Raw genomic sequence first — 27,538 nt, forward strand, 5'->3', positions numbered from 1 at the left:
TAGTGAATACCGAGAAATTAATAAGAGAGTTAATAAATGTCTTGTTCAACTTCCCACATTGTGAGCATCAAAAATTGGAGAGGTTCAGTGAACCGGATGAATCAAAGTGGTGGAGGGTAAAGGTCGTCAGGGACAAAGTACCAGATAAACACACAAAATGCACACATACGAAAGACCAACGGCCCTTAAACACAAACTCTGACGTAATTCTTTCCTTTCCATAGTTCATACTTTTAGAAACTATGAATTAATGAGCTAGAGTGTGTGTGTGTTGGTGAATTATACACACATACACACACCAGCACACACACACATTGGCTAGTCTAAAGTCAGCGACGAACGTTTGCGCCATCCGTCTCTCTAACTTTGACTGAACAGGTCAAACAAACAAGCAAACATTGACTCTTCCTGTGTGTGTGCGTGTCCGTGCGTGTGCCCGCTTTGTGTATTCTGTCTGCCCTCCTGTCCTGTCAGTTGATGGGTGAGTCATCATCCTTCTCACAGCAACATTTTCAGGAAAAACTTAATTCAGTCGTCCACTCCAGGGCGAAGAGTCCAATCGTATCGGCACCCCGCGTGAACCTCCTGTAAGGGCGGCGCATGACTCCATTGCTCCGCATTTTCTAAGCTTGTGATCTGATTTGATCTTCTGCATTTCAAGCCTAGGCCGAATTGTTGGCCTTTGTTTCCCGTTTGCCTCAGAGTGGAGAAGTACTAGGTGAGCATGATGATGAGGAGTGGGGTGGCTCTGACTACGTTGCTTCTGGTGGGCTTCGTTTGCGGCCAGGTATGAACATGTATGAGTTCAACTATTTTTGTTGAGTGCCGGATGTTTTTGACTGTCACCCATCTGCTCTCGAAGGACGTGCAGCCCGACGCTCAGATCTTCTGCGATGACCCGTCCGTCGAGGCGGCCGTCGCCAGCGCTTTACACACTTTCAACGACAGGTTGACTGCCAGCTACAAGTTGGCGCTGTATCAAATTTTAACAGCCACCAAGGTAAAGACGCCCTTATGATCCAAATACGTGCGATTGCAAAACTAGCGTTGATTGATTGATTGATTGATAAGGTGAGCAATGATACATTCAGTACACCACTGCAACTTATCTACGGTTTGCAGTTGCTTGGCTCTCATAGGGAACTTTGTAGTGGTTCCGCTTTTATTTAAGGAGCCTCAGAGTGTGATCATTGAGCAAAAAGCAGCTTCTTTCTTTTTTGTGTCTTTTGGTCATCAAAATAAATCATGACTGCTTCAAAATAAAAAAAAACTGTGCATGTTTTTGCAGTCAGGGGACGGCTCGGATTCTTTGTACACGCTGCAGTTTTCCAGCAGGACGAGCGAGTGTCTGGCGGGAAGTCCCAAACCGTACACAGAATGCGACTATCATCCTTTGGGGCGCCAAGTAATGACATTTCGCTCTTTGTAGGCTTACTTCAATCGAGAACTCATAACTGCGCATGGCGAAGTCTGTCTCGTGTGTATTTAGCGTCGCTCGCCCCGTTAAGCGCATCTCGCAATTGTTTACTCTAGGAACCGCTCTCGTGCAACGCCACAGTCCTGGTGACGGGGACGGAAAAGCGCACCAAAGAGGTGCAATGTCTGATCGGTGAGTCGTTCGGCTCGTGTCGTTGCGTGTGTTTGAATAGTGAAATGAGACTGAGCACAATTAGGGAGTCGAGCAGCACTTAGAAAGAGTTATGTCACAATAAACTCATATGGATCACGTGTGGACCCGGGGTTAGTCATGTGACGTTCGCAAGATGAGTCCAACGGCCCTGTGATGTCATTCTCAGTCGACGCCAAGTGGTAACACAAGGCAAAATGGCCGCCCTCTGAGTCCAACGGCACTGTGATGTCATTCTCAGTCGACAGCAAGTGGTAGCACAAGGCAAAATGGCCGCCCTCTGAAATGGACAAAAACGTAGATGTGCTAAAATGCTTTTCCGTGCGCATTTTATGCACGAAGCAGAAACCACCACTGACAGAAAGTGAACGTTTGTAGCATTTTTAGCCGATTAAAAAAAAAAAAGCGGTTGCACGAACAAATCTTGTGGTCACTTTCAAAGGCTGAATGATTAACTTCAAATGATGAGTGTTTGCCATAGTAATCGATAACATCCATTACAAGAAGGAACACAAACATTTGCATTGTCGTAAGAATTTGTCAGTGACAGAAACGGATGACCTCGCTTGACTTTTGTAAAAATAAAATAAAAACTGTAACAAAAATCATTTTGCCAACTGATGACCTTCACTCTTGAGAACGGTAGCCAAGCCTCTCAAACATATTTTTGTCTTCTTGCCACGGTTTTCCAGATGACCATATCGTGCCTGAAAGTGCGTCCTGTCTGGGTTGCCCGATGGAAATTGGCGAGAACTCGGAGGACATTAAGGTTCCTCTGTCAGTTTCCATCTCCAAGTTCAACTCTGTCTCCAACTCCACACACCTGTTCAGTCTTCACAGCGTCGGACATGCGACCAGACAGGTGACGTCTGTTTGCGCCCGTTTGGTGGAAGAGAGCAAGAAAATATTTCAATGTTTTTCTCCAAACAGGTGGTGGCAGGTTTCCGATTCAAACTGGAATTTGACATGAGGAGAACCACCTGCGCCAAGGCCGAACACAGCGAACTCGGCAACTCGTGCGTGCACGATGACGAGACGATGGTAAACGCGAGTGCACGCCGTGTTTGTCCTTGTTGCGTGTGACGCTGGCTTCCTCACAAGCTCTCTCTGCTCGCAGGAAGTCTTTAACTGCCGTTCCACGGTGGACGTGGCACCGTGGAGACACGTGGCCCCTCAGGTCAATATCGAATGCCAAGAAGGTCCCCTGCCACCTCGGGTAGGCCTCCGATCGCTAGCGATGCGCAAAAATATTTTGGGAGTGGTCGTAATTGGTCGCAATCCACTTTTGTGTAGATTCAGTTCATGAGCCGACGCCTGCCCCCCGGCTGGACTCCCTTTCGGGACGCTATTGAAAGGCCCGTGGTCGCCGATGGAGGCAAAAAAGAATCATCGGAGGAGGAAGCGACAGACACGTCTCCAACCGCTGCCACGGCCGAAGGTCCAAACGACGACCCCTTCCACTGCCCGTCCAAGCCGTGGAAGACATTCCTCCCCATCCGTCTTGTCGCTCCCATCCCGGATGGCACATCTCCGGCTCCCACAAGCAGGCCTCTTCGTGACGAAGACCTTCTGGGGTGAACGCCTCATTAAATCACAATTTCTTTTTTTCCTGCTTTTGGACTATTCTGAAGAAATATTCCGATGCCACAAAGAGCAGAGGAAACTTGATTTCAATTTAACATGAGAGAATCAGGCTTTTGCATACATTGAAATGATAAACATTTTATACAACACAAGTAAATACAGCACGTTAAAATCGTGGCATAAAGATGTTAAGATTACCAAATTGGCTAATATAGAGAAATTAAAGTGGTACGACCTTGCTTTCTGCTGTTTGTGTTTCTAATGGAATAGAAATTGATTGCAGTTATTTTTTTCTGAAAGTGCTGACACGGCAGAATAACTATCCATTGGAAATATTTTATTCCAAGGCCTCTGTTGTGCTGACACTTTGTGCAAAAACACACACAGTCTGGTGAATGTTTAACAAATGTATATTTGTACATCTTCGCAGAACACTCAAATGGATGGTCAATCATTCCATCCAGGAACACTTTTTTTTTTTTTTTTTTTACCCTGTGACCAGGCAGCCACACAAAAAGCACGACGATACAATTCGGCGTTGAAACATGTTAACGTGAAAATGAACCTGTCAAAGAAGCAAACTTAAGGCAGTCGTTTAGAAATACGTGTGAGTGCTTTGCAAGAACACACTTCAGCTTCATCCAATCATGCAGATAGGCTGTGAGAAAAAAATAATAATAATACATTGGACATTCATAGTATAGGCTAAGGTTTTGTCAGCATGTCATGTACAATAAACACTGCATATAAAAACAAGGCTGATGACCATATGATCAATGCATCTGCATTTCCTTTGGGTCATTTCAACAGGAGGAAACAGAATGATGTAAGCAGGTGTTTCACATCCTTGAAAGCCACTCACTCACTTCAACTACATTAAAAGTTACATTCGCAACCATAGCAGGTGGACAGACATCATCAAAACATTACAACGATTTATTTTCCCTTTCACATTAGTGTGGTGTGCATCTGTATTGCATTGGGTGTTCTTCACTACTTGTCGACCACATCCGACCCATTCAGTCAATTTGATACTCGGACTTTGACGAGGGATAAATCAAATAACAGGTAAGGAAAAAGTTATCTTATCAAAACGTTTTGTTTTTTTTCATTTTCAACAAGCATACTCTGCAAGAAAACGTCATTTTGAGGCTTATGTTGAAAAATGAAAAGTGAAATGTATCATCTACTTGACAAACTCCCCACAGGAAAATGGCTTGAAAGACATTGAGTTGGCGTGCCAAGACAAACTAAGTGGGACCTGCCAAATATGTTCTGCAACCCGCGCAGATGTATCACCGCTTGGACAGGTAAGGACATTCAACCTCTCTCAAACATTAACAAAAAAAAAGATGGATAGGAACTTTTGCATGTGCAAGCACACAGCTTAATGCTTCAAGGTTTAACGTGCAAAAAAAAAAAAAATGTATTTCCTTAACTGCATGATGAACTTTGAGTGACCTAAAAAATAAATAAAAAAATATAAACTGCATCTGAGCACATGATAAATAGTGAGCGCACGTGGTTTGTTGTCACAACTCAAAACATTACAACGGTTAACGCTGCAACCGAACTTCACATCTTTGCATCACAACGCAACGGAGCACGACGTTGACTTCCTCAATACAATCAAACTGTAAAATGGCAAATGTCATGGAGTTCTCATACAGTTTTCGGCTTGAGCCTGCGACATTGTGAAGTGATCTTTTGACCTTTCGGAGACGTCAAACTCGTAAAAGTCCCTTTTGCATCACAACACAAACAGTCAACACCTTTCCATTCCAATCAGTAAACTAATGACAGCCACAAAAAGACACGGCGGGCAGGCCATTTGCTCTGCTCAAATGTCTAAAAATATTTTAAACTGTCATAATCATAAAAAAAAACAACAATACTCTGTAACCTGCCCCCAAATCCACAAATATGGCGACCACATCGCTTACGTTGAGATGCTGAGGACAGACCCAAGACGCATCATGCCAGCAAAATGAAAGGAAAGGAACTCAAACTCGTTTGGTACATATCTTTCCAAAGTAGTCATCAATCAGTCTCAAGGTGCACCACCACCACCACCAGAGGGTGGGTTGGAGGATGGGGGGGGGGGAGACAAACAACACACCTTGGAGGCTCGAGGAAGGTTTGGCAAATGTGCCGCTTTACAGGTGCACTTTCACCACAAAAATGGAGGAAGACTAAAGGCGAAGTGACAACAGGTCCTTAAAGCAATCATTTAGTTGCTTTATTGTCTGTCTTCTTCTTGGCACTGGCAAGGAAATGTTTTCCAGGAAAACGCTAATCAAGCAGCAAGACACTTGGCTACATTGGTAGCTGGATGAAGACGATGGTTTTGCAGTCCTTTTACCATTCGGGAGTTCTCCTCAGCATTAAGTGCAATGGCCGTTGGTTTTCCAGTCATTCTACAAAAAAATAGTGCATTTCTCCCAGGAGGCGGGACTCCAAACAAAGGCATCGATCGATCGATCGATCGCCACCTCAACAGAGACGAACGAGGTGGGAATAAATAACGTCGTTTGTGTGTGGCTTAGTTGAGTGCATGCTGTCGAATGGTGTGGAAAATCCAGTCCATCTTGGTGGTCCAGCCGCCATGGTGAGCGTCATTCATCTGTTTCATAAAATAGTCCAAAGCCTCCTGCAAAAGGGCAGAAGCAAAGACTGCATCACCAGGAACTCGTGCCCAAATTGGGTTTCAGGTTTTTAAGAAACTAACTGGAAAATAACATGCACGTTCTCCGTTAACGATACCTGCTCTGTTTTTTCCAGGGCCAAGGTCTTCCGAATGTAGGCGATGTCATCAAACGACTGCAACTCGGGCATGCCGGAGCCCAGCATCATGGAGAAGAGGTTGATGAAGAGGTTGGCATGCTGTCGGATGGCCAGGTAGGCTTTATAACACATTTCCTGGAACCTGGGGGGCAGAAAGGAAACCAAACACGGAGATGTGTGTACTTGAAAAGACATTAAAGGCAACATGAGGATATGAAACTCCCGAAAGCGGCTCAACGCTCCATCATACCTCTCAAACTCTTTGGTCTTGGCACACTCCTGGGAGCCTTTACTGATGACGATGAGGAAGTCTTGCGTCAACACGAAGGGCACTCGCTCTCGCTTGTAGCCAAACTTCTTTTTCTTATGATCCAGGAAATGTCCAAAATCGATATGAAATAACTGCGGCACAGCACAAAGCATCAGGAAAAAAGTAATTGCTCACTTTGTCTTACTAGATTTCATCCTCTGACGTTATCTTTTCAACGGTGTGCTCCCCTCGCTGAATTCTCAGATTTTGCTCACTCAAAAGCTTTCTTAAAACACGCGCCATACCACAAGACAGCACCAAGGGATTCCTTTTCTAACTTGCATGCCGAACTATTCATAAAAATGCCACAAGGTGGCCACAAAACTTGCTCCGATCTCATGGCCAATTGCTCTTTAGGTTGGCAAGCCACAAGAGAGCGCCAAAACTCCGCCTGATTCAAAACGAAGCCAATTTTCATTTCAGCAGCGTTACCTACCTGCCCATCATCTTTGACCATAATGTTGCTGTTGTGTCGATCTCCGATTCCAAGAATAAACGTAGCTACACAGTAGCCAGCGCAGGACCTGGTAAAAAGGTCCACGGCCATATCATACCTGCAAGTCAAAAGCGACAGTCCCAAGTAAATGAAACTGGTCCCAAAAGATGTTGACGAATGGCAGACTTACATCTCGCCCTTGTTTTTGTCTCGGAGCCACTGGTGCAGAGTGTTGGAGTTGAACTGCAAAGCCCCTTTCAAGCCACCTTTGCACTGGATCTGCATGATGGTGTGCGAGCTGCGAACCACCTCGATGAGCCCTACGCAGTCTCCCAACGACAGGCAGCCATAGGGCAGCATGCTGGGGGGAGAAAAAAAAAAAAAACTGCAAGTGACCAGCTTCGCACGACCAGCTGGGAAGGAACCCACGGTAAACTGCGGTGGAGTGAGCTCGTACCGTAGGTCTAGTCCCTGGTTCTGCCAAATGTTCTCCATGATTTTGATAATCTGCAAAGTCAGCATATCTTGGCGCAGGTCTAGGGCACACAAAGGACAAGGAAGATCAATGAGGCCATTTCACATGTGGGCGACTGTGATGAGAGTGGCTTTACCGTCTCCGTTTTTGAAGATGATCTCATTGTTTTGAAAGAGGAGCTCGGACATGATGTCTGGATTTTCCCAGTTGAGCCACAGCGGCCTTTTTGCCGATGACATGATCCTGCATTCCTCCAACCTGCGCATTACCGAACTTGCGTTTTTTCCCCACAGCCTTTCCTTCACACGCGTTGGCACGGAAGCGTCGGGCCTAACCTCAGGTTGCCCAGTTGGTGGGCGGGGTTAAGAGGAGAGGTGAAATTCTGTAGCGCATCCATGTAGTCGGGTCTTTTCATCTGGTCCACCAGGAAGCGCATCTGAACCTTCACGCACGCAGAACAACGCAAGCACGTCAACACGTGTGGCCCGTCAAGGGGAAAGACGGCAAACGAGGGTGGCACCTTCTGCGTCTCATCCTTCTTCTCCTGTTTGAGGATATCGGTGAGATTGATGAGCTTCTCCATGGCCTCCACCTGCCTGCTTAGGTGTTTGAGGTACATGCCGCAGGCCCGGCAGTACGCCTCCAACAGCAGCCCGAACCTTTGGCTTACCGTTTTGTTGTGCATTTCAGCCCTTGGAGAAGGAAGAGAAGCGAGACCGCCAGTTACACAAATCATCAATTTGAGCAAACTGACGTGGAAAGGCAAGGAACTGACTTGAGATGCCAAAAGAAGAAATGTCCTATTCTCTGATTAGTTAGCGCCTTTTTGAGCAGAAAACGAGCCAGAGGATTGTCGAGGTACTGCTCGTATTTTATAACCTGCAACGGGGCAGACATGAATGGATCATTATTGACAAAAGAGCTTTTGAAGGGCATATGGGAAAGATCATTTCGGTATTAATTGGCATTCAGATCGTGTGAAGGGAAAAAAAAAAATCTCTCCAGGAATCTCTCTCTCTTGGAAACCGGTGAGAGACAGCCAAGGCGCACTTACCTGCACAAGCTGGATGAGGTACTGGGAGAGTTTGTCATCAGTCAGGTACTTGTCAAGGCAGCGCACAGCAAAGTGTCGAACCATGGGATCCGGGTAGTTGCAATCCAACAGTTCCATGGCTTGCTCAGGACGGATGGACGGCCACTCCTTCAACAGGCAGTACATCTGGCAACACAAATACCAAAATGGAGATGCACCTCGTAGAAAATCCTGAAGGACAATCGCAGTACCTGAGCCACTTCATCTCTGGAGTTCCATTTGACGGCGAGAAGGATCTTTGGCAGGATCTCAGGAAAATTCATGCAGTAGTGTCTGGTGGTACAAGGAAGGCCATTTGATTGACTCCATCCTAGCTAGGTGCTCAGGATTTGGTCAGCTTGCTTACCTGTGCCTCCACAGGAAGTCTTTCTCCTGTTCGGTAATTTCTGAGAGCGGGTCTCTGTTACTGAGTTGTCTCAGCTGATCCATGTCACTCTCAGTCAGAGCGTGATCTCTCGCCAGACGGTTGCTCTGGAAGGCAAATTACACTCGGCGTTATGACGCCATTTATTATGCATGGATATCTTTCCTCAACTTCTCAGCGGAGGAATCCGAGGGCACAAAGCGAGATGTGTTTCCGGTCCGCTTCCTGGTGGGCATTTGGCCGAGCCCTTGCATTAGGAGCTGTTGGGAAAGCTTCTCAAGGAACTCGAGTTACAGATAAAAGGTATCATCCAATACGCCACCTTAGGCCTTTATCATAAATAAATCAACTTCACTGAGTATCTGATGGACCTGTATCGAGGATAGCTGACGTACGCACCTGCCTCCGTGAGAAGATGATGCCGTGAAGCGATCGTCCGTTAAAATACACGAGCGACGCCAGGATTGAGTCTCAATTTTGTGACGCGACGGATTAGGTTCCAACGCAACCTTAATTATTGACTATGAAATCTCGTTACGTCACAGTCATGACGGCGGGTGACTTTTTTGGCAAGGAGTAGTCGATACCTGTCCAGACAGGTTGTAGTTGAAGCCAAGCTCTCTCGAGATGGTCCAGTTAGCGTGGTCCTCCACAGCGTTCATGTCGGGATATTTGACGGGACTGCTGAAGTGGTCAAATTCCAGCTCCAGACACGGCGTTTCCTGCACAACAGAGTCACACTCTCAAGATCCCATTCAAATGAATGCAATTCATTCCTTCTTGTGTAATGTTGGACCTTGTTGGGGTTGGAGCCCGTGACCCCAATGGGATTGAGAAGATCTTCCAGGCCATGGGGAACCGGCCAGAGGTTGAGCGCCATCTTGTTGGCCACCAGCGTGTGCGTGTAGTCAAACAAGTTGATGTTGCCCCAAGCCAGCGGACAGTGCTCCTTCAAGAAAAATAATTCAGTCAGCCAAAGTATAAGAGAAGGTGGGCATCAGTGTGAATCCAGAATGTTCCCGACACAAAGCTTTTTTTTTTTTTTTTTAAAAAGGAAACCAATTCGATTGCGTTTTAATTTCATGTCGAAGCATCATCAAGCAAGCTTGCTTTGTCGCCACTTCTACTGAAACCAAAGAAAGGTTTAACAATAACGCCGCGACCTACAAAGCGAGTCTTCGCCGAGGGTCAGTGAAGGGCGCGGGCGATAAACGAGCGGACACCGTTTCATGTTGGCAGTCGCTCAAATTGTGTCTATTTAAAGTAAATGCTTGAACAAAAGGCCGCTGTGCGGGGAAGGTATTTATCTTTAATTCAGACACTGTGTGAAAGAACATCCGCAAACGTGGCAGGGAAAGGACCGAGCCCCGCTCAGTCGGTGTCTCTTTACACTATCAATGTCCACGCTACCTCTTTTGCTCCCTTCCTGCCTTTGACGGAGCAAATGGAAAGGCAAAGTCTGGCAGCTCGCGGGACGTCCGGGATGTACATGTCATAGGTCAGCCACTCGTTCCACCTACAGACGCAGAAGAGATTAACGTTGGTGGAACGCCATGATGGTGGACGCTAGCAAGGAGCGCCTCAAATGTGCAGCGATGAAACTGGACAAAAAGAAAATGTCACCTGGGGTTGGAGCAAGGCACTCTCTGCGTGTTGACGTTGTCGCACATCTGTTCTCCTCCATGGTAAATGCCCGTCCTCACATAAATCTGAAAGAACAGATGACGGAAAAGATCAATCGCTGCATCGAGCGCAACTGACACACTTTCTCAAGCAAAAAAATCACACGACGACGACTCGTCGGCTAAGAAGCAGCTATTCCCACCTTGTCGATGTCTCTTATGTTGACGTTAACATAGGTGGCGCAGAGGATCCGTATTCGCAGCGTTCCGTTGATGGTCCACAGCGACTTGGCGGCCGCCTCTCCGTTCATATACGACGACGCCGTGGAGATGCGGCGGGAGTACGACGGTAGGACAAAGTTGTCGCTAGGCAATTGGGTGTAGAGGCTGTCCTTGGCCATGAGCATCAAGTTGGGCATCCTGCTCAGCATGATGCAACTACGAATGTACTGGCGGCAGAGGGACAGGGAGACAAGATGGGAGGGGGATGCCTTGAGGCCACCTGGAATGCCCAAGACGTTATCGGACGCTGACATGTCATTTCGCTAACCTTGTATTGGCTGATTGGGTACTTTTCCAGCAGGTACTCGTCGCAGCCACAAACTTTGAGGATGTATTTGCCCTGGTACTCCTGAACACACATTTTCAGTTGCTCGGGGGAGAGCAGCATGCTGCGCGTCTTCTTGCGAATGGCCTCCGCAATCACCTGCAATCGACAAAAAATTTGAAAGAAAAAAAAAAAAAGCGGTTTAGCTGTCATTTGCAGGTCTTCCTCAGATGGACTAAACAAGCTGAGAAGCATTTTGGTGTGTGTGTGTTGAGATCTTGAGTGACCTGTTCAGGCACACAGTCGTGGTTGATCTTCAATGTATACTTTTGTTTGTCGTTATTTGGAGAAACAATCACCCAAATGACAACAATAATTTGACCTGAGACAGACAAAGAGACAAACAAGGTCAACACTGAGGTCAGGACATGATCAATCAATCGAGCGGAGAGGAATTAATTGACAATTTTTTTCATTATTGAGTCATTGTCTATGGCCATTGTTGAACTTCTGAACCAATTTCAGCCTGTCAACAGTATTTTTTTTAAGATGACCTTTTGCCCATGAAATACGCTAAGATGTTGGTTGGTCACATACATTGATCAGCAAAGTTGACGATTTATTTTGATTTTATTCGACTTATTGTCTGGAATGATAGTCAAATGCAAACCTTTGTCCAATTTGCTGTAAATGTGTTTAGGGAGTTCCTGCGTGGATTCCACGTTGGGCGGATAAACGTAGAGGGCTCTGCTGTGGGGGCCGCTGGCATCTCTCAGTTCAACAGAGTCTTTACACACATTCAGGATGTTTCTCCTGAAGTCCTGAACTTCGGGGTCCTTCACCAGGTCAAACTCACACACTGGCATACCGATGGCAAAACCTGGAGAAAAAAAAATTAAAAAATGGAATTTTGACCATAACGGTTTGCTAGCATTCATTCTATCCACCTCTATTGGGACTCACCAATCTCTCTGTTCAGGATCTTTTCCTCTCGGTTGCCAACCGGTTCGATGACCTTGAGGAAAGCCTGAAAAAGTCTGAGGTCGCACAGCCGCCGTGTCTCGTCAAAGAACTCTTCCCGCTCAGCTTCCTACAGACAGGAAAAGGCAGTCTGCATTTCTCGTGCATGACAATAATGAGGACGACTTTAGGACGAACAAGTTATGGAACGTCTCGGACACGAAAGCGAGGCTTACCAAAATTCATCTTTGGACGTTCTATAATGAATAAAAGTATGCTTACCTGAGTAACACTGACAAAGATGTAAGAGGTCTCCTCCTGCAAGAGGTGATGGAGGGGATACTTTCTGGCTTCTTTAAACAGTTCATGTTTGATGGTGATGAGAGTTGCCTCACGGAGGCACTCCAGTGTCAGAATCATTCCATTGGGCAGCAGGCAATCCACCAAGATCCTGCAGATAGAACACCCATTTCTTAGCAGCTGCTTGGTTAGCCACTTGCATTTGTGCCTAAACTGAATTCGGCATCGTCTACCTGGGAGGCATCAAGTGGATGCCCCATAATTCTCCCGAGGACGGCCTGGGAGGCATCTTCCTCTCTGTCTCCCAGCTCAGCCCCACAAAATAGCTGCGAGCACAACGAGAGCGTTCAACAAAGACTAAAACAACTGCAAACTTTACAAAAACAACATTTTGGGAAAACGTGCAACACATTGGATGAGATTACCTTCGGCCTATTGGTGGGAAACACTAATACGCCACTTCAAATCATGTGTCGTATTACTGTGTAAAGTGAGCTTCCAAATAAACAAGAGTAAAGAACACAATGTGCATTGAGCGAATCTGTGAGCTGTGACCATGATCAGGATGCAGCGAAGCACTTTGGGGCCAAAAAAGGAAGCTTCCTCACAACACAGGATGTGGGGAGTGGGGGAACATTGGCCTCCACACAAACGTGTATCTAGATTCTTCAATGGACCAACACATTGGCAAACTCAAACTTATCCTCAACTCAACCTTTACGTGTTTTTTAACACAATGCAAAAATGTGTTCCACAAACTTAACAAATGACTCGTGTTCATTTACACAAACGTAACTATTTCAAGTGTTATGCTATTAAGCTCGACTCTCCATTCCAACAACACAGGATGTGAACTTGAAAATGCAGTCAAGACAAATGTATCATGATTACGAGAAAAACATACCTCAGAGAGCAAAAGATGACAGACGAGTTCCACCCTTCATCTTCCAATCCAACCTCATGCTACCACTTTGGGGGTGTGGAGACAGAGAGGAGGCTGAACACAAACATCAGGTCAATCGAGGGTGACGTTAGCAACTAGGCTAGCAACGGGCTATCCGAGTTGACAGCACGGTGATGCTGCCAACGCGTACTGAGCCATAACGTGAGATCATCGAGATAACCCTGGTGTCATAATTGACAGACAAGTACCCAACACAGTCAAGTTACTGATGGCCAGCAGGTTTTTTAAAAAAAAGAATGCTAATCCATTTTAGAACAGTTAGCTAGCTTCGCATTCATTCGCCTTGCTAAAACATTGACGCAACCTGGTGAAATTGTTTTATCCCACATACAAGCCTTTTTTTGCTAACCTTCCCCATTCCATGGGTGTCAACAAGCCGAATGGCTTGAAGATGATGGTGCAATTCTCGGCTCGTCTAATGCCAGCCAGCGAGCCGACCCCTCCAGCTCTCAGCGGCCGGTTGACGGCTGGCGACGCCGGTGGAGAAAATAAAACGCAAAATCTGCTCCCAGTCCCTTTAAATCAACAATCCGAGATGAGCCTTTAATCCACCACGGCAACAGTATTCCTCGCTGGGTTGCGATATGTGCTTAACTTGTTTTGGTGAAGCGAACGAGAGTCGCGTGTGAGTGGGGATGGAGGCGAGGATGTTGATGAAGTGCTCCGGTCAAGTTGTGCAGCCTCATGTGTCTGCCTCTGAACATTACACTCACATCACACAATACATTTAATAGATGTCTATTCTCCTGCAGAATTTCACACCTACATTGCATTACAAAGCCCTTCTTACTTTATTTTACAATCCACACAAAAGAAACCTTTTATATTTCACTTCCCTTCACGCAGTTATGGATTTTAAGGGTTCTTAGGAACATCCGTTAGTTAGGTAGTGCGTGACAATGGCATATGACTAGTGTGCAGTAATTTACTGCAACATTTAATCTTGTACAAGTAGGCCAAAAGTGGAACTTTATTGAGGGGGGGGGGGGGTCGAAGGCAGTCATTTAACAATTTAACAAGTATAGGTCCATCCACTTATCGTGTTCCCGATGAGGACTACCGGGCTAGTACACTATAATGTACATGTATTATAATGTATACATGAACTAAAAGATGCTCATATCTTCATGCCGCCCATGCAAACCAACCGCGATGGTATGGGGCGTGGATTATACCATTATTATAGGGGTGCTTGGTAAACATCGGCACCGCCGGTCGGTCTATTTTGTACTCTGATGCGTTCGTTATAGAATTTGAGCCATACTATTTGCGCAATTGTTAAAAAACGTGTTTCCTTATGAGTAGTGTTCATCTCCGATTGGCAAAAGTGTTCCTTCAATTTTTCGTGGACGCCGCAGTTCCTGAGCAAGTGCGAGGCGCTGTCACGCTGCCCAGTACTCAACCGGCTTTTGGGGGAGAAGTCGGCAGAGGGATGATGATGCGTCTGCAGTGATGGCGCTGCAGCTGAGAAATGGGGATGCGGCGTATTACCAGAGTGCACATTATTGCAGGAATTACACCTCGTCCGCTGTCAACTACAGTGGCAGCAGCCATTATCTGTCCCGTTTGCCAGGTAAGAAGAAGGCTTACCATGCAGGAGCGGCTTTTTATGCGTCACGGTACAGGGGAGAATGAAATGAGAGGCATTTGAGGAATGGATCATAGAAAGGTGGACATTTTGCGCTTGTGCAAGAGAAGTGCATCAAGCAACCTGACCCGTCTTGTGATCCAGATTGTTTTGAAAACCCCGGAAGACTGCAAGGCTACATATCTTGGGGCCCCTCTGTAATTGAACACAAATATAGTGTACGTATTTGATTTGTGACCTCACTCTCGAGGGTTGCGCAATTTTCACATGTGTACTGCAGTCAGTACACAGTACAAGGTGTGCTTGCATGACACCCCCGCTAATGCTGCGCTTTCCCATCATTTGATTATGCTGCAGCAAAAACCATCTAGGACATAACATGCATAAATTACATGTGAAGGCTGAGAGTCGGTGAGAGGCTATGTGGCTGACAAGAACACTGGTCTTACCCATCATAGCAATTCCCTGACGTCATTCAAACGTGCCCCCTAGGGCTTGGGAGTGCAGCAGCATCAGCTCAGAGCAATCTGATTAGACGTTTAATAATTGCATTAATGGAGTTGCGCCGCTCCACCTGAAATGCGCCAATGCTTATCTGTCAGGATCCTTACAATCAGGACTTGGAGATATATATGAGTTTTATTAGCAGCAAAATGTTCAAACGTTTCAAACTGCATCCTCGAGGTGAACATTCAGTACAAACAAACCGTTGGTGGCTTTGCATGATCAAAATAGTAGCTGTAATTGCACAGCATCATGTGAACATGTATGGATCGTGCTCTCTTCTCATTGTCCAGTGAAGCGGATGGAGGAAGTGCAGGAGGCATGTGCTTCTCATTGCTCCATAATTGATATGATACAACGAGTGAAGGAAAAAAAAACACAAGAGAACTTGGCCTATTTGGAGATTCCCGCTGGATCCCATGTGATTGCCGTTTTTTCAAAGAAAAGGATACAGTGTCGTGATTTCAACCTGGAAAAAAAAGAATCCGGCAAGAACTGCAACTTCGGAATACAGTGGCGACCAAGTGTTCCTTTGAACGATGTTGCGAATAACCGAGTTTGACATAGCTCAGTTCATTAATGCTATTTTTACTCCCTAAAAAGCGGCCAAAGGAAAGTATAAAAGTCTGTGCATATTTAGCGTCAGTGAGACAAATCAAACGTTGTTTGTATTCTAACAAGTTTAGTCTGCAGTCAGCCACCAGCAAAATACCACCTACTTGAGTTAAATGAAGCCAAAACACGTAGTTAGTCCTTCAAATAAAGTTCAGATTGTAGTTGACATGCTGTCATTAACCTAAAAAATGGTGACTTAATTATGAATGAATGTCATCACAATTCCGAAAGATCGGCAAATCACTGGCATGAATCTTTACAAGCAGGTCTGTTTGTTTCCAAGCGCTGGCATGTCAATCACTACTCGTATTTCAAGACGGATGAAATCATATCCCTTCAAAACTTAAGCCCTCAGTGGGTCATACATTTCGACCGCAAACATTGACAGTAACTTAAATTACTCACTGATATATTTGACTTCTTCAAATCATTTCAAATCCAAATCAGTTGACAGGATGATGCTAATGTCCAGGTGGCGTGACCTTTCTCCTGAGGTCACGTGTGGCAGGTGAGCGAGCGTCAGTGTGTTATTTTTGGGCCCATGAAATGCTGCCGTCGGGCAACCAGCAGAATTCCAGATGGACATAGCTGCTAGATGATTGCCGAGCCAGCGACGTGCGCAATCTGTCGCTTAAACAGCTGATTTCTTCAATCAACCCCACATTTTGCGTACGCTGGAGGACTTTAGTATCTGCATCGTCGTATGCTTGGCCGCAATGTTGCTGGCTCATCGTAATCTTCCCGATCCTCATTCAAGTGTGAAGCATTTCTGTCGTTTCGTATTTCTCGCCAGGCTTTCGATTATTGTCACTTGTGCCTGAGTCGTACGGCTTTTTAATGCTGGGTACTTTGTAAAAAATAACCCGATTATTTCAAGCGGCCATTTATACCTAATCCGAGACTCAATTCTTAAACGTTTGTGATAACATTTAGTTCTTTCCGAGAGAAATGAAAATGTTGGTGTTTGTTTATGTTATGCAATAGGCACACCCGGTGTCAAGTGACTTTCGGTAATGCGGCTTGAAGATGTTGGTCTAAAATTGAACGTCTGAGTTGCGCATCTGTAAACGAGGAAGACACTGTAGCCACTCAAGAGTGGACGCAAACAAGAACTCATCGGCTTGCCGGTGTGACGGTCAGGCCCGTTCCCTCAAATGCTGATGCTGTGGGAATGATTTCTTCCGCCGTAACGAGAGCCATCATCATGAATCACTGCATGACAGCGTAAAGCAACGCCGGTTTAAAGAAAACATGTTGATCTTCATGATTGTTGAGTTGACTAACTTGCATGGCGGCGCATCTTCCTGTGCTCAGGGCCGGAGGCCATGTTGAAGCCTGCTCTGAGTCTCTTCAGCCACGCCCAGCAGCCTTTTGCGCATCAGCTGGGACCTCCGCCGCCTCTCATCGCTCCGCCGGTTGTCCCCACCACGGCGATCGGACCGCCCAACATAGTGGGCGCCCAGACTCTGGTGCCGCCTCCAATGGCTGCCACTCACACCTTGAGGCCTCCTCCCATTGCGGCAGTGCATAGTTTAGGACCGCCGCCGCCACTGGGGCCTCCTTCCTTGACACACACCTTAGGACTACCATCTTTGGACCACTCCCAAGCTATGGTGCCTCCTTCCTTAGAGCTCACGCAACCACTCAGGCCTCCTCCTTTGAACCACGCACACGCCATGGTTCCCCCCGTGCCTGCCGGAGCCAACAGATTCCCCCCACCCCCTGGTCCCTTGCCCTCTCCGCTTATCCCGAGCCCGGAACTCTCCCGACTGCCCCTAAGACCCGGGCCTCCCCTCATCTCATCGCCGGCGTCGGGTCTTCTTCCAGGTCCGGGACCCCCAGCCAGCGAGCAACCCCGGGAAGAGGCCTCACTTCAGGAGGATACGCTTGCTCTGGAAGAACTTTGTAAACCGTTGTACTGTAAACTCTGTAATGTTACTGTCAACTCAGCTCAGCAGGCACAGGCTCACTACCAGGTTAGCAGTCACAAACGCACAGCCATGTGCAGTTCAGCATATGACTTCTCCTTTGCCACTTTGTCACTCCAGGGGAAGAACCACAGTAAGAAAATGCGGAATTTCTTGGCTGGTAGTCAGCAGCCGCCAGCCATCAGGATCCCCGAAGTCCTCGAAGTAGCCGGGCAGACGAACCTCATCTCGGGGTCCAACGACAGCGACGCCACAAGGCAGGTGAGGCGCCGACCCACCAAATCTGTTGCTCAAGTAGGCAATCTGCTGACGCGGGTACAATTTTCTCTCGTTTGGATGTGCAAAGCCGAAGACTGCACTGCTTTGTTGTGTGTCTGCAGGCGCTGTCTAAGGGGCCCAGCCGGGTCATTTTAGCCACGGAGAATGACTACTGTAAGCTTTGCGATGCCTCCTTCAGCTCTCAGTTGGTGGCACAGGCTCACTATCAGGGCAAGAACCACGCAAAGAAACTTCGGCTGGCCGAGGCTCAGCACAACACCACTAACACGTAAAAGCTTCACACTTTCACTCGCTTGGCTAAAACCTGCGCTATGAAAACGCGGTCTGCAAATTAATCAAGCATTTTTTTTCTTATGTCCAAAAATACAGTTCGTCACGTGAAAGCTTGTTACTCGGGACCTTCTATTTCAGGGACTGCAGTCGTGATGTAAGCCCGAGAAGGAACAGGAAAGACGGCAATGAGTACCGATTGGTCAAAAATCGCCGGAGCCCACAGCTTCCTACCTCCATGCAAGGTAAAAGCTCACCCTTTCCTATTTTACCAGAGGGGTAGCAACATTTTTTCCATCCTCCAGAGATTGTCTCCGTTTGTTTGCAGGGCCGTACTACAACCCCAGACCGAGGCAGCGTATCCCCAGGGATTTAGCCATGTGTGTGACCCCCAGCGGACAGTTCTACTGCTCCATGTGCAACTGCGGAGCCGAACAAGAAACAGACTTTCGACAGCATCTGGAAAGCAAGCAACACAAAGCCAAAGTGTCGGAGCTGAGGTACCGCAACGAAATGGAGAACTTGGGATACAGTTAAGGATCGCGGGAACAACGTGAGACCCGAGCGGGCAAACGAAAATGTTTGTTGCGGGCATTTTATGGAGGCGTCTGTGTCAACATGTTGCAACTTTGTTGTTGTGAGATTATAGCTTCTCTGGTTTCCTTTTTTTTTTTTTTCTGTCCAACTCAGGATCCAATGTAACGTAACATGTGATGTAACACAATTGGTTGGATCAATAGGAAGAACAAAAATATTGGCGCTGGTCCTATGAATGGGATCAATTTCAAAGCACAACCAAGATGACGTGGCAGGAACAACAAGCGTGATGTGAAACATGAATCTGGTGGCCTTCGAGGACCCCGAGTGGTCCTTTGGATCAGGCTTAAGGCTTCACCCGGCTGGCCTTGTTTGTGCCTTCAGTTGTAGGGAAAGTGAATTCTTACAAAGAAGCTTTGGCCAACCATCCCGGCAATGTCGTTGAGATTACCGACGACTTTTCGATATTCTTGCCTGGTTGCTTTCTCTACGAAAATCATATACAATTATATTACAGGCGTATTTATAAAGGTTACTTATAGTGTACATGTCTTTATTATTGGGTTCATGTTCATGTCTACTCGTACTACTGTAACTATTTCAAATCTATAATTATCAGGAATCTATTGTGCAGCAACTACTTTAGAAATTATAGTCAAAACCAACATTAGTCACAATTTTTTGTCTTTTGGAAATTATTTGGCATGAAGAGGCAAAACAGTATGAAAAGTATTATGCTTAATATATTGCACCAAAGATAAAGTTATATCCTTGTATTTCGAATCATTGCAGGAAATAAATTTCCATTGAAAATACTGTACATAAATCCACCAGATAAAATTGCCTAGGGAATGTTTTTTTTTTTTTTGGGTGTGTATTTCTGCTTTGGGCAGTCATTTATTTTTAGCACTTTTTTTTTTCAAGGTTTTTTGTAAAGCTCTTGATAGCATGCCCACCCCATCAGCAGTGATCACAAGCGCGCGTGCCGTGAGTCTTTGGCGTCTTGCTCAAGGCCATTCAGAGGATTCATGCCAAGCAAACATCCAAGCTGCCTCATCCATCATCGATTTACATCATTCCATGTAAATATTGGCCGCCAGACACGACAGCCGCCATCTCTGAGCGTAACTTAGCGGAACTGTCTCATCACACAGAACATGAATACACACTCGATTTGTCGTAAGAGGGACAATATTAGCAATCGAGTATGGCCAAAGTGTTGCCGTCTTTTGGAGTCCAATTGTCGGGAGCATTTTATATATCAAGGACACCGCATGGCTCAAAAAACATTAGGGCACAGAATGTTTTCTACTTACTTTGCATGAGCCTGAGAGTGTCAATCAGGAGTCGCCAACCTTTTTCAAAATTTGTAACAGACTGATAAGAGTACAACTGCAATGATTTTATGGCCCAATGAGAAGAAATTGTAAATTGTTTTGAATTAGTAACATGATTTGTTTTTAATATAATAAATGAATCATAATTCTGAAGTCTCACTACAATTGAGAGTAGCAGGGGCACTGGTCCCTTCTGAAATGTGGTTGCACTGATTTTATTGAGAGGAATTTCTTTGTGCACTCAGAATCAGTAAGCTCGGTGACCAATCGGCACAGGAGATTTGTTTTCTTTTGGGTTACATATCACAGACAAACATTTTGGGGCTTATTTGTTGCTTTAATAATATGAGATCATTTTTGGTATTCGGTTGCCTACGCTGATGTTTTTTTCTACGCTGTGCTGACGCGGGCATTACAATTGTCATAATACTGTTGCTCAGAAATGAAACATGCCACTCAATGATATTGATTATTTTCCCCTGATGACTGAAGACGGTATATTCCTACTGCAGAATAAACATGATTATATTAATAACCAACTTGAGATGCTTATCATAGTAATGTGTCTTAAGATAAATTCACTTCCAGCGTGCAATGGTCAAAGTTTAAAAAAAAAAAAAGATTTTGTGAATGTATTTCTGTAGCCACAGTGTAAACTAGTATTGGCATAAATAAAATCGGAGTAGTCTAAATGTATTGAGCTCAGCTCCAGCAAAAGTGCTGGTCATCGTTGATCATTAGAAGTGAGAACATGATATTGAACACCATATTTACTTTAAACTTTTTTGCAATCAAATTTTTAAATCTAACTCATGTGTCCATGTAAACGGAGGCACAAAAGTAAAAGGGGTCTCCCCCCCCCGCGTAGTACTTGCTATTTTACTTTTGTTGTGAACAATGTGGCCCTCTGATTCCACAGCCTAAATTGAAAATTTTCTTACTTATTTTCTTACTCTTTTTCTGACTCTGTGATATTTGGGTGGCCGGAACATGCCTACACTCCCGGACGCACTCTTGCTTGTGTCCTTTGTTCCATGCTTTTAGTTTACAATGCGTTGAGCAGTAGAGCACTTTGTGGCAGCGAGTACAAGGACTCAGCGTCACCGCTGCAGATAGGCCACAATGATAGCAGAACCGAAATGGTTGCCTGGAAAAATATTCAAAGTTAGAGAAGACATCGGCACCATATGGGGCAGTGAACAACAGTCTATCGGGCTACCTTGCTACAGGAGTTTGTTTGTCAGAACTTGCGTCGTCACCTGAGAGGTCGAAGGTGTCAAGCACAATGTATATTGTGACAATATACAATTGAAACAATGACACACTCACAATTGTGTAAAAGATGCTTTTCTCTCTCTCTCTCGACAGCCTCGTTTCGTAGCAGATCTCCCATTAAGCCGAGTATGTGACGGCGAGCTTTGAATGTTTCTCTCTCCTCCATGTTGAGCGTGTTGAAGGGCGTATTAGCAATACGCTTGTCCTAGAAGGTGGCATAGGTGTAACCATGAGCTGTGTGTCCCAGGTTTGGTCAGGTAAGTTACCAGATAGGCCACAACTACAAAATGCCTAGTTTTATTCCAGTCTTTTGGAAAAAGTTGTCTTACCTGGTTGAAAGAGAAGTGTGCATAGTCGACGGCAGTCCCTGTCAAATCACCGATTGGAATTTGCATCAACATGTCGGCACCAGCTTTTATTAACATGTCCAACTGCATCACACATACAAATCAAAGTATGTACATCATGAATATAAACAAAGCATGGTCATTTTTCCTCACTGAAAAATATCGGATTGCAGTTATTTTTTTTTTTCCATGTAAGGATTATGACAGCGGCGACTCGGTGATGCACTGGGTAGCACGTCCGCCTCACGGTTAGGAGGGTGCCGGTTCGATTCCACCTCCGACCACAATTAATTGTGTACTTTGCCATCTTGGGGAAGATGGAAATCCATGTGCGAGCAAAGTGAATACTTTACCAGTTTGACTCTTTTGCTATCCAAGTCGTAGCTGAAGTTACTGACGACACAAAGGGCGTTGCCCACTCCGTGACCCAGCGGAATGTTGGGATCTGCACCTTCGTTTAGGAGCACATTCACGGCCTTCCTCAGGAAGGGGTGGAGGGGGGGCGTGATCATCATTACATTCCTTTCAATTTCTACGTTGTTAGTTACCATGTGATTGCCACTTGATATGGCCAAGGAAAGAGGCGAGTGACCACTCCAGAGGAGATCCGTTCTGGCTCTGTGGGAGAGCAGGAGTGAGACCGCCTTGCTGGCATTCTGTAGTCAAAACGTGAACACAAAGTGATCAGAGCCACAAGGAAAAAAAAACAACAACAATCCCCGAGTGCATATGATGTCATCTGCATGGTCATTGGTGTATTCCCTCACCCGGTGGTCCGTTTGTCTCTGGCAAATCATGTGCAGAGCTGTTCGACCTCCTTCTTCAGGACCGGGCTGCGTTTGAATCTTGCCTGATTTACTCATCCCCGTGGAAACCTGTCAAACAATCACAAGAGATTCGGGACAATGGGACCACGCCCAGAGCAGAACCCCCCCCCCCCCCCCCCCATACCTTATCCAGTTCATAGGTCTCATCCTGGTCCGACGCCTGCGCGTCAGGGTCAGATAAAGCGTGCAGCAGCAGTTCAATAATTTTGGGACATTCTGGGCCGGGCAAGACAGCGGCCACGTGCAGAGGATAAAGGCCTTTCCACTGGAATGATACGTGCGTTACGTTGGCAGGAGGACAGTTTCGGGTTGAGTGCAAAAACATTCAAAGTCAGGTCAATGCTACCTTGAGCGAGAGAGAAATGCTAGTGCAAGCTCCACTCAGCAAAAGTCTCCTGACAGTTTCAGTGTCTCCTGCCATGATGGCCACAAAGAGGACAGGCAAGGGGACTTTGCAAATATTGGGGTCCGCGCCCCGATCTAATAGCAGATTCAGTGTGGACAAACGAAAACGGTGCCTGGTCGCACCGGTAACAACATCCAACTTAGCAAAAAGTTTATTGGGGGGGTAGGGTTGGGGGGACTTACATATATTTTTGGGCAGCTATTTTGCGAACCGTCTCCTGGGTATCGGAATGTAGAGGAAAGCCAGTGCGACTCAGAGCTTCAGCTGCGCGCTGCAGGAGCTTCTCCGACACTTGGATGTTGTAGTTGTACATGGAGCAGGAAGACGAAAAGGATTGCGGTGAGATGGCTTCGTTTTCTCGCTGCAAGCACACAAGAACGACTTTCGACAGAGGCGGGATCAAGTTTGAACATTCACTGGTATGATAGCAAACAATCACCTGAACTGAGTCCTCCAAAAGTGGCACATGAATCTGGTTCGTGGTGCCGAGATCGTCCTCCTCATTGGCCGGCTCCTCATTGGCCGGCTCCTCATTGACATTCTGTGGAAAGTCAGGAACACATTTTACACCGGCAGATATCGAGAATGTAAATGCATCTTTAAAATGCTCTGGAGTCGGATTTCTTCGGTTGAGCAGCTCATTAATGCCACGTGAAACAGGAAACAAAACAAAAAAAAAAGCATGTTTGTCGAGCCCTTAAGCTTGCAAACTTCCATTTTCAATGAATGAATTTGTAAAACAGACTCCAGTTATTTTAGATTTGTGAAAAAATGAAAAAATACCGGATTAACTAAATTTGGATACCGGGAGGTTTGCGTTGTCGACTCTTACCTGTGCTGAGGCTGGAGTTGGAGAATGCGTGTATAAACACTGAACGGGATAGTAGAGCACAAGACACACTGACAAAGACGACATACCCTCAAAATTCAGCTTATCAATACAAGCCCCCATGTCCAGCAGAAGGTCAATCACATCATTCTGGCTGTTCATCTGATCGAACAACACAACCACACAATCGGTCGACAAAGGAAAAGCAGGAAAGGACAACACACTGGGACAACTTACTGCGGCGGCGATTAACGCCGTGTGCCCCTGAGAATCAGCGACATCGGGGTGGACGAACCCATCTAGCAAAACCTGTAAAACGGCCTCTCGCTCTCCTTCGGAAGCCTGGTGGATCAGAAGCTCCGATGCCACCTCCAAAGAGCCTTTTGGACCAAAACTGTCCCTTTGGTATGAAAGAACTTTGGAAACAGCCCAGTCCAAAGTTTCGGCCTGTTTCCTGAGACGAAGAGAAAAAACGGACGTCACATATTTGAAGAGTTTTTGTTCCGTGCGTATTTTGCACAAACTTTTAAGTTGTAGCCAACCTGTGCTTGTGAATGTGAGCCAACATTTTAGCCGGTAAAGGCAGAGACGAGGGCGGGTCTCGTTTGTAGCCCTCGTACGGGCTGGAATCGGGTTCCCACAGCTGGCCAAAATATTCCTGGTCAAAGTCTCTTCTGACATGCGGGGGCAACGGTAGGTGGTCTACGTCGGTAGAATATTTCTCAATGCCGGAGGGGAGAATGGTATTGTCATCGTATAGCAGCAAATCGTCATCTGCGTCTACCTAAACCAGAACGTCAATTTACAGATCACGCTAAACAAAAAAAAAATGTGAACACAACATTTAAGCTATTATGATCATTTTTTCAACTAGTAAACTGGCTTTGTAGCTATATATTTGTTTTCATACTGGCTCCTGGCTAACTCCAATATGAAGCGTATTACAGTCATCCATTTGAGATAAAAAATCCAATCTCGTAGATTAGTCATCAAAATACTTCACCCCCGAATCTGTCCTGGCAGCTCCTTCAGAGAGAACCGTTTGGGGAATCTGAGAAGAAGCAAAAAATGGACAATTCATAACTCCATTGTGTAAATCCAACAAAGTTTATTTACAGAGTATACAGAAATAATTTGGTCAGTTATCAAGAGTGCTGTGATGGCTCACCTGACTTTGAGAACTTGAGGCATCATCTTGTTCCACAAAGTGCGCATATTCAGTATAGTCTTTTAGGCTGAAGCTGCCTGGCACCGAGTTACACAGCTGTATGAGATGTTTCCCGTGCCAGAGGCCCACATCCTGACATCCGCTTGGTTCACTCAGCACGCCGGGACCAAACCTCTGGTCAGCGTGGTACAAGCCCTGGAAAAGAGAGGAGCACTTTCCAATGCTTGATCCGACCTTGAATAAAAAAAGCATTACCTTGAATGTGGCTCCATCGGGGTAAATATGTATCCCATATCCTTCTCTCCAGTTAAGGTAGAATTTGCCGATGAATTTGCTGCCTGTTGGCCAACAGTACATTCCATCACCATGCCTGTAGTCTTTGTAGAAAGAGCCTTCATAGAACTACACACAACACAGACATTGTGGATTTTTTTTTTTTCTTTTCTAGGCATCATTTTTAAGTGATCAAAAACAAGAATAAGAGCGGGTGACCATTTTCCACAGACAAATGTTGCACTTGTTGCCACAACTTGAGAAACTTGTGCATTTCATGCCATCTTACCTCTCCACTTCTCCAGGTGTATTTTCCCTGTCCTTGTCTGAGCCCATCGACAAAGTCTCCCTCATATTTCGAACCGTCGAGAAAGTGTTGAACACCAAATCCCTCTCGTCTTTCTTCGTAAACACTTCTGCTCAAACTCTCCGCCAGGGGTCGCAAAACCCCGGCTGCCCTATCTTGTTGGCGGCTTGACATTTAAATTAAGAATGGCGGTATTTGTTCGCATATCTGCCAGGAAAAAACAAAATTCCAACATTCTCCTTTTCAATACAGTACTTGAGAACAATGACGTACAAGTTGCCACTAACTAGAACCTCTCATAATGTGCAAACTAATGATGTAACTTGCATGACACTTATGAGAAATGATACCGCGTCACATGACGTCACCGCGCTGCCCGCCCACTAATTTACGTAGTATATTGTATTTTGTTGTTTTTTTACAACCCGGCACCAAGCCGTGATCGTATAGTGGTTAGTACTCTGCGTTGTGGCCGCAGCAACCCCGGTTCGAATCCGGGTCACGGCAATTTTGAGCAATTTCAGGCCAAACAATTAAATAAACTTAGTTTTTTTGCCTACCACTGACCGGCAAGCCGTGATCGTATAGTGGTTAGTACTCTGCGTTGTGGCCGCAGCAACCCCGGTTCGAATCCGGGTCACGGCAATTTTGCAGTTTCAGTCCAAACAATTAAATAAAGTTAGTTTTTTTGCATATCACTGACCGTCAAGCCGTGATCGTATAGTGGTTAGTACTCTGCGTTGTGGCCGCAGCAACCCCGGTTCGAATCCGGGTCACGGCATATTTTGTCTTGCTTTATCTTATCTCCTTTCGGTCTATAAGTTCAAATGAATTGGGTAATTATTTTCTGGCGGTTAATACAAAAACCTTGGCTTCCTATTCTCGAGGATCTTTTTGGATATTGTGTGAGTTTTGGGAAGTCACCACATGGGGGCACTGCAGGCCACAGTACACCCCAGTCAAAACTTCCATTCATGCACTATGGCTCAATCAATTAATCAGATAAATAAATAAATAAATAAATAAATAAAAGTATCCAGGCATGTCTTTTTTTAAGCTTCCGCACACTGTTCAAGTGTTTGAATTAAAAAGATTCTTACAAAGAAATTGACAGTAGAGAAAATGCACAAACAATAATTGATTACGAATCAGTGACTGGTGTGGTCTGCAACATCTACCATAAAATAGGCTAAATGTTTTCCAGACAAAATGAGATGCTTACATACGATAATAATAATAATTTCAATTATTACAATAATAATAATAATAATTTCGATTCCTTTGAAGTACATGTGAAAAGATCTGCAATAAAACAGAATTTGAGAGAATAAAATTCTGAAGATTTGAACAGTTATAAAACAACTATAAAACTGAGTTGATTATCAAAATAGTTGTTGATTAATTTGATAATCGATAAGGCGTTGATTCATCAATTAATTGATGCACCTTTCATCCAAAACGTTGTCTGATGGCGTCAAGGGGGCGAGTGACGTTATTGCTGCTCTCCACAATGTCGCCCGTAGCGACTTATGAGAGCGTGTTGCTTCAAGTTAGCCAGCTGTCAACATTCCACAGAAAGCTCGCTATTATGATGATGAATTATAATTAATACGACACACGCGCACCTCCTTTTCCCCCCTTCTTGTTCTCCCTAATGTTTTTTTTAATGACCGTACATCTCCCAGGAAACTCCTTCTGCCCAGCGTGTTCCCGCCGCTTACATTCCTGAGACATGAGTTCCGGGTGACGCCATCACGCTCGTTTGAGCAACACTATCTCGCCGCTCAAACACACAAACGTTGACGTCATTCTCTTCTAAATGTACAATTTTGTTTTCTTTTGTAAATAAAATGTTTTCTAAAATTATTACTTTATTGTCTGAACATCAGCAAAACGTTCTTGTTTTAGTTTTGCATGTGCAGACGTAGGTTATCAATTGCATTCCAAAACAGCAGAGGGCGCTACAAGTCCAAACTGCTGAT

General features: G+C 45.5%; 4 protein-coding genes and 3 non-coding genes across 18 annotated transcripts; 5 read left to right on the forward strand and 2 right to left on the reverse strand.

Moving 5' to 3' along the window:
- Positions 1-464: 464 nt before the first annotated feature.
- Positions 465-3,450, forward strand: kng1 (kininogen 1). Of its 4 annotated transcripts, none has more exons than XM_085928426.1 (9): positions 465-587; positions 662-787; positions 863-1,000; positions 1,289-1,405; positions 1,534-1,609; positions 2,320-2,489; positions 2,558-2,668; positions 2,745-2,843; positions 2,921-3,450. In XM_085928426.1, exons 2-9 carry the CDS (start codon positions 725-727, stop codon positions 3,203-3,205), a joined length of 1,059 nt encoding a protein of 352 aa, XP_085784552.1. In that variant the 5' UTR covers positions 465-587; positions 662-724; the 3' UTR covers positions 3,206-3,450. The 4 variants fall into 4 exon arrangements, with proteins under 4 accessions (XP_085784552.1, XP_085784553.1, XP_085784555.1 ...); XM_085928427.1 differs by having other exon boundaries at positions 484-587; positions 667-787; XM_085928429.1 differs by having other exon boundaries at positions 513-587; positions 703-787.
- Positions 3,225-13,732, reverse strand: LOC147046813 (phosphatidylinositol 4,5-bisphosphate 3-kinase catalytic subunit alpha isoform-like). 3 transcript variants are annotated; one of them, XM_085928424.1, is made up of 26 exons: positions 13,416-13,732; positions 13,007-13,071; positions 12,336-12,428; positions 12,085-12,253; positions 11,806-11,932; positions 11,513-11,722; positions 11,130-11,224; positions 10,846-11,001; positions 10,499-10,744; positions 10,297-10,382; positions 10,084-10,189; positions 9,470-9,622; positions 9,261-9,395; positions 8,656-8,780; positions 8,501-8,582; positions 8,271-8,435; positions 7,992-8,095; positions 7,737-7,908; positions 7,552-7,658; positions 7,353-7,474; positions 7,199-7,277; positions 6,932-7,102; positions 6,742-6,859; positions 6,246-6,397; positions 5,975-6,137; positions 3,225-5,861 (listed from the first exon to the last, which is right to left on the reverse strand). In XM_085928424.1, the coding sequence occupies exons 3-26, from the start codon at positions 12,389-12,391 to the stop codon at positions 5,754-5,756; spliced, it is 3,207 nt and encodes a 1,068-aa protein (XP_085784550.1). In that variant the 5' UTR covers positions 12,392-12,428; positions 13,007-13,071; positions 13,416-13,732; the 3' UTR covers positions 3,225-5,753. The 3 variants fall into 3 exon arrangements, with proteins under 3 accessions (XP_085784550.1, XP_085784547.1, XP_085784548.1); XM_085928421.1 differs by having other exon boundaries at positions 13,007-13,099; XM_085928422.1 differs by having other exon boundaries at positions 13,007-13,099; positions 13,398-13,732.
- A 768-nt stretch (positions 13,733-14,500) lies between these two features.
- Positions 14,501-20,625, forward strand: zmat3 (zinc finger, matrin-type 3). 4 transcript variants are annotated; one of them, XM_085928667.1, is made up of 6 exons: positions 14,501-14,639; positions 17,088-17,749; positions 17,822-17,995; positions 18,082-18,248; positions 18,350-18,495; positions 18,579-20,625. In XM_085928667.1, exons 1-6 carry the CDS (start codon positions 14,519-14,521, stop codon positions 18,785-18,787), a joined length of 1,479 nt encoding a protein of 492 aa, XP_085784793.1. In that variant the 5' UTR covers positions 14,501-14,518; the 3' UTR covers positions 18,788-20,625. The 4 variants fall into 4 exon arrangements, with proteins under 4 accessions (XP_085784793.1, XP_085784795.1, XP_085784794.1 ...); XM_085928669.1 differs by having other exon boundaries at positions 18,392-18,495; XM_085928668.1 differs by having other exon boundaries at positions 17,822-17,962.
- Positions 20,004-25,775, reverse strand: LOC147046815 (ankyrin repeat and MYND domain-containing protein 1-like). 4 transcript variants are annotated; one of them, XM_085928664.1, is made up of 18 exons: positions 25,539-25,775; positions 25,232-25,378; positions 24,977-25,171; positions 24,812-24,859; positions 24,351-24,592; positions 24,046-24,262; positions 23,812-23,970; positions 23,419-23,520; positions 23,162-23,340; positions 22,920-23,091; positions 22,698-22,838; positions 22,514-22,621; positions 22,295-22,402; positions 22,100-22,222; positions 21,729-21,830; positions 21,454-21,604; positions 21,344-21,383; positions 20,004-21,271 (listed from the first exon to the last, which is right to left on the reverse strand). In XM_085928664.1, the coding sequence occupies exons 1-18, from the start codon at positions 25,728-25,730 to the stop codon at positions 21,004-21,006; spliced, it is 2,694 nt and encodes an 897-aa protein (XP_085784790.1). In that variant the 5' UTR covers positions 25,731-25,775; the 3' UTR covers positions 20,004-21,003. The 4 variants fall into 4 exon arrangements, 3 of the variants coding, with proteins under 3 accessions (XP_085784790.1, XP_085784791.1, XP_085784792.1); XM_085928665.1 differs by having other exon boundaries at positions 25,232-25,353; positions 25,539-25,678; XR_015068015.1 differs by having other exon boundaries at positions 21,163-21,271; positions 21,729-21,766.
- Positions 25,776-25,991: 216 nt separating this feature from the next.
- On the forward strand, positions 25,992-26,063 carry trnah-gug (transfer RNA histidin (anticodon GUG)). The gene has a single exon. It is a non-coding gene; the product is annotated as a tRNA-His (tRNA).
- Positions 26,064-26,129: 66 nt separating this feature from the next.
- On the forward strand, positions 26,130-26,201 carry trnah-gug (transfer RNA histidin (anticodon GUG)). Its single transcript has one exon. It is a non-coding gene; the product is annotated as a tRNA-His (tRNA).
- Positions 26,202-26,265: 64 nt separating this feature from the next.
- On the forward strand, positions 26,266-26,337 carry trnah-gug (transfer RNA histidin (anticodon GUG)). Its single transcript has one exon. It is a non-coding gene; the product is annotated as a tRNA-His (tRNA).
- Positions 26,338-27,538: the final 1,201 nt, after the last annotated feature.

This window comes from Syngnathus leptorhynchus, chromosome 13 (genome assembly GCF_054491065.1).
Source record: "Syngnathus leptorhynchus isolate UIUO chromosome 13, UIUO_Slep, whole genome shotgun sequence".
Classification (NCBI taxonomy): Eukaryota; Metazoa; Chordata; class Actinopteri; order Syngnathiformes; family Syngnathidae; genus Syngnathus; species Syngnathus leptorhynchus.

Coding starts and splice junctions, on each gene's coding strand:
- zmat3 (XM_085928667.1), top strand. CDS start 14,519: ATGGCGCTGCAGCTGAGAAATGGGGATGCGGCGTATTACCAGAGTGCA. Junction 17,996..18,081: donor CCACCAAATCTGTTGCTCAA/GTAGGCAATCTG, acceptor GTGTGTCTGCAG/GCGCTGTCTAAGGGGCCCAG. Junction 18,249..18,349: donor CAGCACAACACCACTAACAC/GTAAAAGCTTCA, acceptor CCAAAAATACAG/TTCGTCACGTGAAAGCTTGT.
- LOC147046815 (XM_085928664.1), bottom strand. CDS start 25,730: ATGTCAAGCCGCCAACAAGATAGGGCAGCCGGGGTTTTGCGACCCCTG. Junction 24,860..24,976: donor CCTCAAGTTCTCAAAGTCAG/GTGAGCCATCAC, acceptor GCTTCTTCTCAG/ATTCCCCAAACGGTTCTCTC. Junction 23,341..23,418: donor TTTTGGAGGACTCAGTTCAG/GTGATTGTTTGC, acceptor GTGTGCTTGCAG/CGAGAAAACGAAGCCATCTC.
- kng1 (XM_085928426.1), top strand. CDS start 725: ATGATGATGAGGAGTGGGGTGGCTCTGACTACGTTGCTTCTGGTGGGC. Junction 1,001..1,288: donor AAATTTTAACAGCCACCAAG/GTAAAGACGCCC, acceptor ATGTTTTTGCAG/TCAGGGGACGGCTCGGATTC. Junction 1,610..2,319: donor AGAGGTGCAATGTCTGATCG/GTGAGTCGTTCG, acceptor ACGGTTTTCCAG/ATGACCATATCGTGCCTGAA.
- LOC147046813 (XM_085928424.1), bottom strand. CDS start 12,391: ATGCCTCCCAGGCCGTCCTCGGGAGAATTATGGGGCATCCACTTGATG. Junction 8,781..9,260: donor ACTACAACCTGTCTGGACAG/GTATCGACTACT, acceptor TTTGCCTTCCAG/AGCAACCGTCTGGCGAGAGA. Junction 7,909..7,991: donor TTCTTCTTTTGGCATCTCAA/GTCAGTTCCTTG, acceptor TCCTTCTCCAAG/GGCTGAAATGCACAACAAAA.